Genomic DNA, 12,649 nt, shown 5'->3' on the forward strand with positions numbered 1-12,649 from the left:
CCTGACTGTCCCCTCCCCTCCTTCCCAGATGCAGGTGGTGCAGCAGGAGCAGCTGCTGCAGGAGACGCGGGCCCTGCAGGAGAGCTTCCTGTCCGAGAAGGACCGCCTGCTGCAGCGCGAGCGCTTCGTCGAGGAGGAGAAGGCCAAGCTGGAGCGGCTCTTCCAGGACGAGGTGGCCAAGGCGCAGAAGCTGCGTGAGGAGCAGCAGCGGCAGCGGCAGCAGATGGAGCAGGAGAAGCAGCAGCTGTTGGCCAGCATGGAGGAGGCCCGGCAGCGGCAGCGCGAGGCCGAGGAGGGCGCGCGGCGGCAGCAGGAGGAGCTCCAGCGGCTGCAGGAGCAGCGGCGGCAGCAGGAGGAGCTGCTGGCGGAGGAGAACCGGCGGCTGCGGGAGCGGCTGCAGCGCCTGGAGGAGGAGCACCGCGCCGCGCAGGCGCAGTCCGAGGAGATCGCCGCCGCGCAGGCCGTGACCGCCAAAGCCCTGCCCAACGGCCGGGACGCGCCCGATGGCCCGGCTGCGGAGGCGGAGCCCGAGTTTGCGTTTGACGGCCTGCGGCGGAAGGTGCCGGCCCAGCGGCTGCAGGAGGTGGGAGTCCTGAGCTCGGAGGAGCTACAGCGGCTGGCCCAGGGCCGCACGACGGTGGCCGAGCTCGCCCAGCGGGAGGACGTGCGCCGCTACCTGCAGGGCCGCAGTGGCGTGGCGGGGCTGCTGCTGAAGCCCACCGATGAGAAGCTGAGCATCTACGCGGCCCTCCAGAGGCAGCTGCTGAGCCCAGGCACGGCACTCATCCTGCTCGAGGCCCAGGCCGCCTCAGGCTTCCTCCTGGACCCGGTGCACAACCGGCGCTTGACTGTCCAGGAGGCCGTGAAGGAGGGCGTGGTAGGCCCAGAGCTGCACCACCAGCTGCTGTCGGCAGAGCGCGCCGTCACCGGCTACACCGACCCGTACACGGGGGAGCAGATCTCCCTCTTCCAGGCCATGCAGAAGGACCTGATCGTCCGCGACCATGGTCTCCGCCTGCTAGAGGCGCAGATCGCCACGGGCGGCATCATCGACCCCGTGCACAGCCACCGGCTGCCCGTGGACGTGGCCTACCGGCGCGGCTACTTCGACGAGGACATGAACCGCGTCCTGGCCGACCCGAGCGACGACACCAAGGGCTTCTTTGACCCCAACACGCACGAGAACCTCACGTACCTGCAGCTCCTGGAGCGCTGCGTGGAGGACCCCAACACGGGGCTGCGCCTCCTGCCGCTCACGGATCAGGCTGCCAGGGGTGGCGAGCTGGTCTACACAGACTCCGAGGCCCGGGACGTGTTCGAGAAGGCCACCGTGTCTGCTCCTTTTGGTAGGTTCCAGGGCAGGACGGTGACCATCTGGGAGCTCATCAACTCCGAGTACTTCACAGCAGAGCAGCGGCGGGACCTCCTGCGGCAGTTCCGCACGGGCAAGGTCACGGTGGAGAAGATCATCAAGATGGTCATCACGGTGGTGGAGGAGCACGAGCAGAAGGGCCAGCTCTGCTTCGAGGGCCTGCGTGCCCTGGTGCCCGCCGCAGAGCTGCTGGAGAGCGGGGTCATCGACCGTGATCTCCTCTGCCAGCTACAGCGGGGCGAGCGATCCGTGCGGGAGGTGGCAGACGTGGACTCCGTGCGGCGGGCCCTGCGAGGTGCCAACGTCATTGCAGGGGTGTGGCTGGAGGAGGCGGGCCAGAAGGTGAGCATCTATGAGGCCCTGAAGAAAGACCTCCTGCCTCCAGAGGCGGCTGTGGCTCTCCTGGAGGCCCAGGCTGGCACTGGCCACATCATTGACCCTGCCACGAGCGCCCGGCTCACTGTGGACGAGGCGGTGCGTGCCGGCCTGGTGGGGCCCGAGCTGCACGAGAAGCTACTGTCCGCCGAGAAGGCTGTCACCGGCTACAAGGACCCCTATTCGGGGCAGAGCGTCTCCCTGTTCCAGGCCCTAAAGAAGGGCCTCATCCCCCGGGAGCAGGGCCTGCGCCTGCTCGATGCCCAGTTGGCCACTGGCGGCATCGTGGACCCGAACAAGAGCCACCGCGTGCCCGTGGACGTGGCCTGTGCCCGAGGCTACCTGGATGAAGAGACCCGCCGAACCCTGTCAGCACCCGGGGAAGAAGCCAGAACCTACCGCGATCCTACCTCGCAGGAGCCCGTCACCTATGGGCAGCTCCAGCAGCAGTGCCGGCCCGACCAGCTCACGGGGCTGAGCCTGCTGCCGGTCTCGGAGAAGGCCGCCCAGGCCCGGCGCGAGGGGCTCTGCTCCGAGCTGCAGGCCCAGGAGACCTTCCAGAAGACTCCTGTGGAGGTGCCTGTGGGCAGCTTCAAGGGCAGGACAGTGACTGTGTGGGAGCTGCTAAGCTCTGAGTACTTCACGGCAGAGCAGAGACAGGAACTGGTGCGCCAGTTCCGGACAGGCACGGTCACCGTGGAGAAAGTCATCAAGATCCTCATCACCATCGTGGAGGAGGTGGAGACTGTGCGACGAGAGAGGCTGTCCTTCAGCGGCCTGCGTGCCCCGGTGCCGGCCAGCGAGCTCGTGGCCTCCGGGGTCCTCAGCAGCACCCAGTTTGAGCAGCTCAAGGATGGCAGGACCTCAGTGAAGGACCTGTCGGAGTTGAACTCTGTGCGGACACTGCTGCAGGGCAGCGGGTGCCTGGCCGGCATCTACCTGGAGAGCTCCAAGGAGAAGGTGACCATCTACGAGGCCATGCGGCGAGGTCTGCTCCGGCCCAGCACGGCCACTCTTCTGCTCGAGGCACAGGCGGCCACTGGCTTCCTGGTGGACCCTGTGCGGAACCAGCGCCTGTACGTCCATGAGGCTGTGAAGGCAGGCGTCGTGGGCCCCGAGCTGCACGAAAAGCTGCTGTCAGCCGAAAAGGCCGTCACTGGCTACAAGGATCCCTACTCGGGCAACACCATCTCCCTCTTCCAGGCCATGAAGAAGGGCCTAGTCCTCAGGGACCACGGCATCCGCCTGCTGGAGGCGCAGATCGCCACGGGCGGCATCATCGACCCCGTGCACAGCCACCGGCTGCCCGTGGACGTGGCCTACCGGCGCGGCTACTTCGACGAGGACATGAACCGTGTCCTGGCCGACCCGAGTGACGACACCAAGGGCTTCTTCGACCCCAACACGCACGAGAACCTCACGTACCTGCAGCTCCTGGAGCGCTGTGTAGAGGACCCCGAGACGGGGCTGCGCCTGCTGCCGCTTAGAGGCGCCGAGGGGACGGAGGTGGTGGAGACCACGCAGGTGTACACGGAGGAGGAGACGCGCCGGGCGTTCGAGGAGACGCAGATCGACATCCCTGGTGGCGGCGGCCGTGGCAGCTCCACGATGTCGCTGTGGGAGGTGATGCAGTCGGACCTGATCCCGGAGGAGCAGCGCACACGGCTGCTGGCGGACTTCCAGGCCGGCCGGGTGACCAAGGAGCGGATGATCGTCATCATCATCGAGATCATCGAGAAGACAGAGATCATCCGCCAGCAGAACCTGGCTTCCTACGACTACGTCCGTCGCCGCCTCACGGCCGAGGACCTCCACGAGGCCCGCATCATCTCCCACGAGACCTACGGGCTCCTCCGGGCCGGCACCAAGAGCCTGCGCCAGGTGCTGGAAGAGGAGTCGGCCTCCCGCTACCTGTACGGCACGGGCTGCGTGGCCGGCATCTACCTGCCGGGCTCCAGGCAGACGCTGTCCGTCTACCAGGCGCTCAAGAAGGGGCTACTGAGTGCTGAGGTGGCCCGTCTCCTGCTGGAGGCACAGGCGGCCACAGGCTTCCTCCTGGAGCCCGTGAAGGGCGAGCGGCTCACCGTAGATGAAGCCGTGCGCAAGGGCCTGGTGGGCCCCGAGCTGCACGACCGGCTGCTGTCGGCGGAGCGGGCCGTGACCGGCTACCGCGACCCCTACACGGAGCAGACCATCTCGCTCTTCCAGGCCATGAAGAAGGAGCTGATCCCCGCGGAGGAGGCCCTGCGGCTGCTGGACGCCCAGCTGGCCACGGGCGGCATCGTGGACCCGCGCCTGGGCTTCCATCTGCCCCTGGAGGTGGCCTACCAGCGGGGCTACCTCAACAGGGACACGTACGAGCAGCTGTCGGAGCCCAGTGAAGTGCGCAGCTACCTGGACCCGTCCACGGACGAGCGGCTCAGCTACACGCAGCTGCTGCGCCGCTGTTGCCGCCACGAGACCAGCGGCCAGCTGCTCCTGCCCCTGTCGGACGCCCGCAAGCTGACCTTCCGCGGCCTGCGCAAGCAGATCACGGTGGAGGAGCTGGTGCGCTCGCAGGTCATGGACGAGGCGACCGCGCTGCGGCTGCAGGAAGGGCTGGCATCCGTGGAGGAGGTCAGCAGGAACCTGCAGAAGTTCCTCGAGGGCACCAGCTGCATCGCCGGCGTCCTCGTGGACGCCACCAAGGAGCGGCTGTCGGTGTATCAGGCCATGAAGAAGGGCGTCATCCGGCCCGGCACGGCCTTCGAGCTCCTGGAGGCGCAGGCGGCCACCGGCTACGTCATCGACCCCATCAAGGGGCTCAAGCTGACCGTGGAGGAGGCCGTGCGCATGGGCATTGTGGGCCCCGAGTTCAAGGACAAGCTGCTGTCGGCCGAGCGCGCGGTCACCGGCTACAAGGACCCCTACTCTGGGAAGCTCATCTCTCTGTTCCAGGCCATGAAGAAGGGTCTGATCCTGAAGGACCACGGCATCCGCCTACTGGAGGCGCAGATCGCCACGGGCGGCATCATCGACCCCGAGGAGAGCCACCGGCTGCCCGTGGACGTGGCCTACCAGCGCGGCCTCTTCGACGAGGAGATGAACGAGATCCTGACGGACCCGAGTGACGACACCAAGGGCTTCTTCGACCCCAACACGGAGGAGAACCTGACGTACCTGCAGCTCATGGAGCGCTGCGTGGAGGACCCCGGCACGGGGCTGCGCCTGCTGCCGCTGAAGGAGAAGAAGAGGGAGCGGAAGACGTCCTCCAAGTCCTCCGTGCGCAAGCGCCGTGTGGTCATCGTGGACCCGGAGACGGGCAAGGAGATGTCCGTGTACGAGGCCTACCGCAAGGGGCTCATCGACCACCAGACGTACCTGGAGTTGTCCGAGCAGGAGTGCGAGTGGGAGGAGGTCACCATCTCCTCCTCGGACGGCGCGGTCAAGTCCATGCTCACCGACCGCCGCTCCGGCCGCCAGTATGACATCGATGAAGCCATCGCCAGGAACCTGATCGACCGCTCGGCGCTGGACCAGTACCGTGCCGGCACGCTCTCCATCACGGAGTTCGCAGACATGCTCTCGGGCAACGCCGGCGGCTTCCGCTCCCGCTCTTCCTCCGTGGGGTCGTCGTCCTCCTACCCCATCAGCCCTGCCCCCTCCAGGACCCAGGTGACCTCCTGGTCGGACCCCACGGAGGAGACGGGCCCCGTGGCCGGCATCCTGGACACGGAGACGCTGGAGAAGGTGTCCATCACGGAGGCCATGCACCGCGGCCTTGTGGACAACATCACGGGGCAGCGGCTGCTGGAGGCTCAGGCCTGCACGGGCGGCATCCTCGACCCCAGCACCGGCGAGCGCTTCCCCGTCACAGACGCCGTCAACAAGGGCCTGGTGGACAAGATCATGGTGGACCGCATCAACCTGGCGCAGAAGGCCTTCTGCGGCTTCGAGGACCCGCGTACCAAGACCAAGATGTCAGCCGCGCAGGCCCTGAAGAAGGGCTGGCTGTACTATGAGGCGGGCCAGCGGTTCCTGGAGGTGCAGTACCTGACCGGCGGCCTGATCGAGCCCGACGCCCCAGGCCGCGTGCCCCTGGACGAGGCCCTGCAGCGCGGCATGGTGGACGCCCGCACCGCCCAGAAGCTGCGTGACGTTGGCGCCTACTCCAAGTACCTCACCTGCCCCAAGACCAAGCTGAAGATCTCGTACAAGGACGCACTGGACCGCAGCATGGTGGAGGAGGGCACGGGGCTGCGGCTGCTGGAGGCCGCCGCCCAGTCCAGCAAGGGCTACTACAGCCCGTACAGCATCAGTGGCTCGGGCTCCACGGCCGGCTCGCGCTCCGGCTCACGCACCGGCTCCCGGGCCGGCTCCCGCCGAGGCAGCTTCGACGCCACCGGCTCCGGCTTCTCCATGACCTTCTCTTCATCCTCCTACTCTTCCTCAGGCTACGGCCGCCGCTACGCCTCCGGGCCCGCACCCTCCCTGGGGGGCCCCGAGTCTGCAGCGGCCTGACCGGCTGCTCGCGCCCCGCCCCCCCGCTCTGCATGTGGCCAGGTTCCCCGCCCAGGTGCTGGGTCTTGCGTGTCTAAAGGTGTCTTCCTCCCAAGCGGTGCCTCAACTTTAACCAAAAAGAACCAACGAGACTAATACGTTAGTATCTGTTTCCTGTTCAGACAGCCTGTGTCTGGGGGAGGGGCCAGCTGGGCCCCTCGGACCCCCTCATCCCGCAGGCCTCCTGCTCCTGTCTGCCTGCCACTCGCCCCAGCCAGGTGCCTTGGAGGGTCCCGAGCCAGACCCCCAGCCCAGCCCTTCTGGGCCTCCAGGGAGGGTGTCGTCAGGGCCCGGTTCTGCTGGCCCTGCTCGCCGGGCTCGCTGACACCAGACACCGGTCCTAGCGGCTCGGGGAGGCGGGGGGCGGCCCCCCTCACCGGCAGAGCCCTCACCACCAGCTTTCTCTCCTGTTTCCGGGACTGACCTCCGTGCTCAGCGGGCCCTGCCGGGGCGGGCGGGCGGTCCTGGGTCAGCCGTCTCTTCGAGCCTGCCCGGAGAAGCCCCTTCACCACGGGAAGAGCAGGGTCCGGTGTGCAGAGCCAGCTGGCCCCTGGCAAGCTGTGGACCCTGCCCCTCCACCCCCACTGACACTGTCCCGAGACCCCAGGCCTCAGCCCCCAGTAAGTGCCTTCAGTGTCCTTCCCCCACCCCGGCCCCGGGGCCCCAGATCTGGGGTGGGAGGGAGACCCTCCGGGGAGACTCCCCACGGCCCAGCTCTCGGGCGCGCCAGCCCGGGGCCAGCCTGGGTATGATGGGGCTCCTGTGGGCTCTGCCCCCCTGTGGCCCCGCCCCGGGGGCTTCCTGCCTGTCTCCGGGGAGACTGCTGCCAGGCCCAGGGCCACCTTGGTGGCTTCCACCCCGCTCCCCGCCCCGCCTCAACCCTCTGACGAAGCTTTGCATGTCCCACTAACCCATGCGGCAGCGCGTGAAGCAGCGGGGTTCTGGCCGCCTCCGTGAGGGCAGAGAACTAACCTGACCACGGGTGAGCTTGCACTGCCCACCCCAATAAAAGCAATTCCAACCTTCCGGTGGGTCCTGTCTTGCGTTTTTGTTCTGGGGTCGGGTGTGCGTGGGGGTCTGGTCGGGGCCGCTGCCTCAGGCTCAGTGCTCGGCCAGGGGCGGAGCAGCAGGGCCTCGGAGAAGACACTGGCCTGTGGCCGCATGTCTCAGGGCAGAGAAAGCTGACTGAGCAGCAGCGAGGCGGAGGCCCACCCCGCGGAGGTCTGCTCCGGGACAGCCTCGGCCCCTGTCACTGGTCCGGCCAGCCACACGTCGTTCTGCCGGGCCCTCGGGGCTCCGCTCACGCCTGGCACCACTGAGGCCGGGGCTCCATGCTCTCCTGTCCCCTGCCGTTGGCTGTGCCCCTGTGGCCCATCGTCGGGCGGGAGTAGTGTGCCTGTTTGTGAAGGGTGGCGTTCCAGAGGCAGGCACGGTGGTGAGCCTTAGCAGCTGGCCTCTCCCTCCAAGGCCGCACAGTGCCTCTCACGCCCGCCAGAGCCCAGCTTCCCCGATTGTTTCCTGAAAAGCCTCCAGGGGCAGGGTAAGCAGGGCTGAGCATGGTTGCACCCAGCCTCTGGCCCCGAGGCCATGACCAGAACTCATCTGCCTGTTTTGCCCGGAGCAGGGACAGCAGACAGAGTCCCAGGGGGTCTGAATCCTGGTGACCGGGTCCTTGTCAGGCTCTGCTCTCTCAGTGAGAGCCGGGCGTCCTGCTCACAGAGGCTCGAGTGTATCCACAGAGCCACGGGCAGACCCGCCGCGGTCCGGGAACATACAGCTGGGACAGACACACTTGACCACGGGCGGGAGTCGCGGCCGGTGCGACAAATCCACCAGGGACGTGAGGGTAAGATGGTGAAAGGAACTTAAGACACAAAGAGATGGGGCAGGAGGAGCACTGAGGAGGGGCCAGCAGTGGGATTTGATTCAAAGCGCTAAGGTCATAAATATAGTGACAGGAGGAGCAGTACACCTGTGTCTGGTGAAACAACCACGAGTTCCCATAATAAGTTTCACCTTTAGCTGTAAGCAGACCTCGTAACACCAAACGGCTGATGCTAGTACAGTTGTTCTGTGCTGATACAGCAAACCTGAAAGTAATTTATGGGCCGTACGAGGGCAGCAAGGACCGGCACCGAACTATTGACCCCCGCCGAGATGTCCTCCGTTGTTTAGCAAGCGTGTGGGAAGTCACATAGGCGAGCACACAGCACAGACCCTTTCTCTGTGCTGCTCAACTTTTCCCGTCCTAAACCTTTTGTTAGGTTATTCGGACTTTAAAGGAGGCACAAGTCAGGGCCTGCTTGGTTCTTGTCTCAAGCCCTGTGGCCTCCCACAGGCGGGACCCTCAGTGGCTCCTCGGGCTACAGAACACAGACTTCCTGTAGCAGGTAAGACCGGTGGGAGCCTCAGACACTCCTCCCCACGCCCCGGTGTAATAAATCACACACCGCGTCCAGGCTCGCACGGCAGAGACGAGCAGGGGTGAGGCTGTTTCCTACAACAGGTGAACATGGCCTCTGGGAAGTGCTTTGTGACGCTTGGCTTGGCAAAGCTTTCTGTGCCACACTGGGAGGAGTGAGGGGGAGCCTGTGTGAGTGCGACCAGACCCGGACTCCCTTCCTTTCCGACCCCCGAGGTCCCCCCTCTGGCGGGGCCTGTGCTGGTGCGCGGCGGCCCCTGGGGTCCACCAGCCCCGATTCCGACCTGGCGGCTCCAGCTCCCTCGGGCCCGCCTGCCCAGCGTGGTGGCTGGGGCAGCGTGACCAAAGGCCTCGGAGTCCTGCTGCCTCCACCAGAGTGTCTTGGGGAGACCGAGGAGGTCTTCCGATTCATGGGTTCTGGGTCCGAGAACTGGCTCAGGTAGGGAAGCCGGTCAAGCGATCACATTTTCCACTGGGGCAGCGGATGTCGACCACGTTTACCATAAGTCCCGATTCTCTGTGATAAGCTAGTGTTCCTCGCAGCGTGAGTTCTGAGCACACGGGCATGGTCCCAGGGCCTCCGGGCGGCAGGGGAGGGAAGCCACGCGTCCTCGGCCCCACCCTCGACCCACCGAAACAGAAATTCCAGGCCTGTCCTAGCCCCGCCTGTGACCGCGCGCCCAAGTGCGAGAGCCACTACTGTCAGCCACCCCCTTGCCAGACACCCAGGTCTCGCAACGCCATAATGGGGGGCTGCCTGCGCCAACTCTTGTGGATCAGGCCCGCCAGACCACTTCGACCGTGCCGTGGGCCCTGGTCAGCCACAGCCGCTGGAACGGGCACCACAGCCCAGTAGCCCCCAGCATGTGCTTCCTCCCAGCTTGGGGGACCACAGGTCTGACCATACTGCTGTCAGGGCTCTGGAAGCTGGTAATTCTTCACTGCTAGGGACAGCGACCAGAGTGCCTGGGACACGTGGGTGTCGTGGTTCAGGGACCAAGAAGCGGAGCCCCTGAGTCCTGGGGTCAAGCACCTGTGGGGGCCTTGTCCATGGAAGGCAGAGGGCCTGGCACGGGGGATCGGAGAGTATCAGAGTATCAGTGCGCGGGGGCTTCGTAGGCCCACCAAGCACAGGCCCGTCGGGCGAGGTTCTCAGGGGCAGTGCCAGCACGCGTGGGGGGTGCTTGGCGGCGCGTAGCATGTCCCACTGGTTCGTAGGCAGGCAGGACCCAGGTGTCCTATCTCCTGAACACTCTCCCCGTCCTGTTTGCCCTCCAGGGTCCAGAGACAGCACCGTTCCCAGGCTCCTCGCCCCGGCTCAGCACACACGAGCTGTCGCTGCTTACAGGGCCTCTGCTAATTCCAGCTGAGCCCTGGATTCAGCCCCTGCCATAGCTTCCCCCTGTCCCCGTCCCCGTCCTGCAGCTGGCGGCCCTACGAGCCCTGGATGTGGGGGGCGGGAGGGGTAAGCCTCCAGCTTTCCCTCAGCTCCTGCCACTAACTGTGGCTGCCCGGGACAGAGCCCAGGAGTGCGCTGGAGGAGGCCTGACCTCCACCCAGCCTCTCCTCCGGGCTCCAGGCCCCAGGGGCATCTCAGCTCCTGTCTCAGCAGGATGTCGGGGGCATCTGTTCCCAAAGAGCCAACACGAAACGAGAGAGCATCCCCCACACAGGCAGAGTTGTGGGCCGCACTGGACACCCCATGCCCAAAACGGCAGCAGCTTCCCCAAAGCCAGTGCCCAGAAAGGACCGGACTTCTGTGATCTGCCAAAAAGGGTCTCTGGTCTGCTCTCAGAACGTGAGACTTTACAATGTTGGAAATTGGAAGACGGGACAAACCGAGCATCAGTGAAGAAAACAGCTGCTTCAATCTACGAGTTAAAAAAGAAACGAGATGCTTGTCTTCAGAGGATCCTGGGGGAACCAACTTATTATATGTATTTTAAAATCGGTACCTAATGCAAGAGGATCCCGCGTTGGAGGATGGCGGTGTGCGAGGCACCAGGAATCCCTCCGCTAAAACACGCCTGTGCTGTGGCCTCCGTCGGATCGAACTACTCATGGAGACCTGGAGTCTGTGGAAGGTTTGTAACTTGCCAGGAAAGACTCAGGGGGTTCGATGTGGTTCATGCCCCTCCGCACAAGCTCTTGGCGCAGCAGCAACTTCCCATCCCTCACCGGGCTAGTGGCGGGCTGCGGCGCAGGTGCTCCTGGCGCATCGTGCACTGCTTGCGGGATCCAGGCGCACAGAGGGCCCTGGCTCCGAGTATGGAGACCTGCGTGCGGACCCCCAAGCGCCCCGTCAGAGCACACAGGAGCCCATGTGGCTGGGGGGCGGGCTAGTTCTACGCCTCCCAGACGGATGCGAGGCCCTCTGGCTGAAGTGACTTCCAGGGTATTTTAAGGGCCCCTGGTGGCTCGATCAGTCCAGCATCTGACTCTTGGCCTTGGCTTGGGTGGTGAACTCGGGGTTGTGAGGTCGCCTCCTGCATCCGGCTCCATGCTCAGCAGAGAGTCTGCTTGAGATTCCCTCTTTCCCCCAGTCCCTCTCCCCACCCCTCTAACACAAATAAATGACTCTTAAGAATAAAATAAAGGGGGACGCCTGGGTGGCTCAGTTGGTTAAGCGGCTGCCTTCGGCTCAGGTTATGATCCCAGCGTCCTGGGATCGAGTCCCACATCGGGCTCCTTGCTCAGCGAGGAGCCTGCTTCTCCCTCTGCCTCCGTCTGCCAGTGCGCTCACGCTCTCTCTCGTTCGCTCTCTCTCTCTCTCTGACAAATAAATAAATAAAAATCTTTAAAAAAATAAAAAAATAAATTAAAAAAAAAGAATAAAATAAAGGGCTGGCACCCTCTCCTCCAACTTTATTTTCCTCTTTTCTCCCCTTTGGGACCCAAACATTACAGACTAAGATATTCAAAAACAACCACATATAAAAGAAAAATTAGAAAGTGACCATGCAGGTCACCTGGATGGCTTAGTCTGTTGGGCGTCTGCCTCTGGCTCGGGTCATGAACCCAGAGTTCTGGGATCCAGTCCTGCATTGGGCTCCATGCTCAGTGGGGAGTCTGTTTCTCCTCTGCCTCTGCCCTCACTCGTGGTCTCTCTCTTTCTCAAATAAATAATAAAATCTAGAAAGAAAGAAAGAAAGAAAGAAAGAAAGAAAGAAAGAAAATAAATGACCATGCTGTCACACAGGCTAAGAAAAGACCAAATCAGACCTTCTGTTTACCCCTCACACTAATCCTTAGCACAGAGACAGATAATAATAATAATAACAATAACACAGAAAACCCTGGGGAAGGAGGAGAGTCTGATTTCCAGAGTTACCACATTATTAGATTCAAATATCTAGTCTTCAGAAAAATCACAGGGCGCACCAAGAAATAGGAAATCACGCCCATTCAATAGAAAAAAAGCTCAACAGAAACTGTTCCTGAGAAAGACCCAGCAGGTCTGCTGAACAAAGACTTTAAAACAATTGTCTGAAGGATGCTCAAAGACTTAAGGAAGACGTGGAGAATGTCCAGGAGATGATGTGTGACTAAAATGGCGAGACCAACAAAGAGATGGAAAACCTACAGAGACACTGAAAAGAAAGCGCGGAGCCAGAAAGTGCAAGATCGGAGATGAAGACGGTCGTCCGTTCAGTACAGAAGCAGAATGAAGGAGACTTAAAGGCAGATCCGAGCAGCAGAACAAAGGACTGGCAAACAGACGACCGGACAATAGAAATGATCAACTCTAAAGAACTGAAGAAAAAAAAAGATTGAAGTGAACAGAGCCCGAGGGACTTGTGACATCCCCAACATGTGCATCAGGGGGTCCCAGAAGGAGAAGAGCGAGAGAAAGAGACGGAGCGCAGCTGGAGAAGTTAAGGCTTAAATTTCCCAGATTTGATGAAAGCCATAAATATAAATATAAACATAATATATATATT

At 63.2% G+C, this 12,649-nt stretch overlaps 1 protein-coding gene across 30 annotated transcripts in view; it reads left to right on the plus strand.

Annotated features, from left to right (window-relative positions):
- PLEC (plectin) overlaps nt 1-7,310 on the plus strand; it is a 64,042-nt gene extending 56,732 nt beyond the window's left edge. For all 30 annotated transcript variants that reach the window (XM_082718991.1, XM_082718983.1, XM_082718963.1 and 27 more), the window contains one exon: nt 29-7,310. In XM_082718991.1, the coding sequence (XP_082575117.1) occupies nt 29-6,247 (6,219 nt within the window). In that variant the 3' untranslated portion in view covers nt 6,248-7,310. The remainder of the gene's footprint in view (nt 1-28) is intronic.
- The last annotated feature ends 5,339 nt before the right edge of the window (nt 7,311-12,649 follow it).

This window comes from Mustela nivalis, assembly GCF_964662115.1.
Source record: "Mustela nivalis genome assembly, chromosome: 2".
Classification (NCBI taxonomy): domain Eukaryota; kingdom Metazoa; phylum Chordata; class Mammalia; order Carnivora; family Mustelidae; genus Mustela; species Mustela nivalis.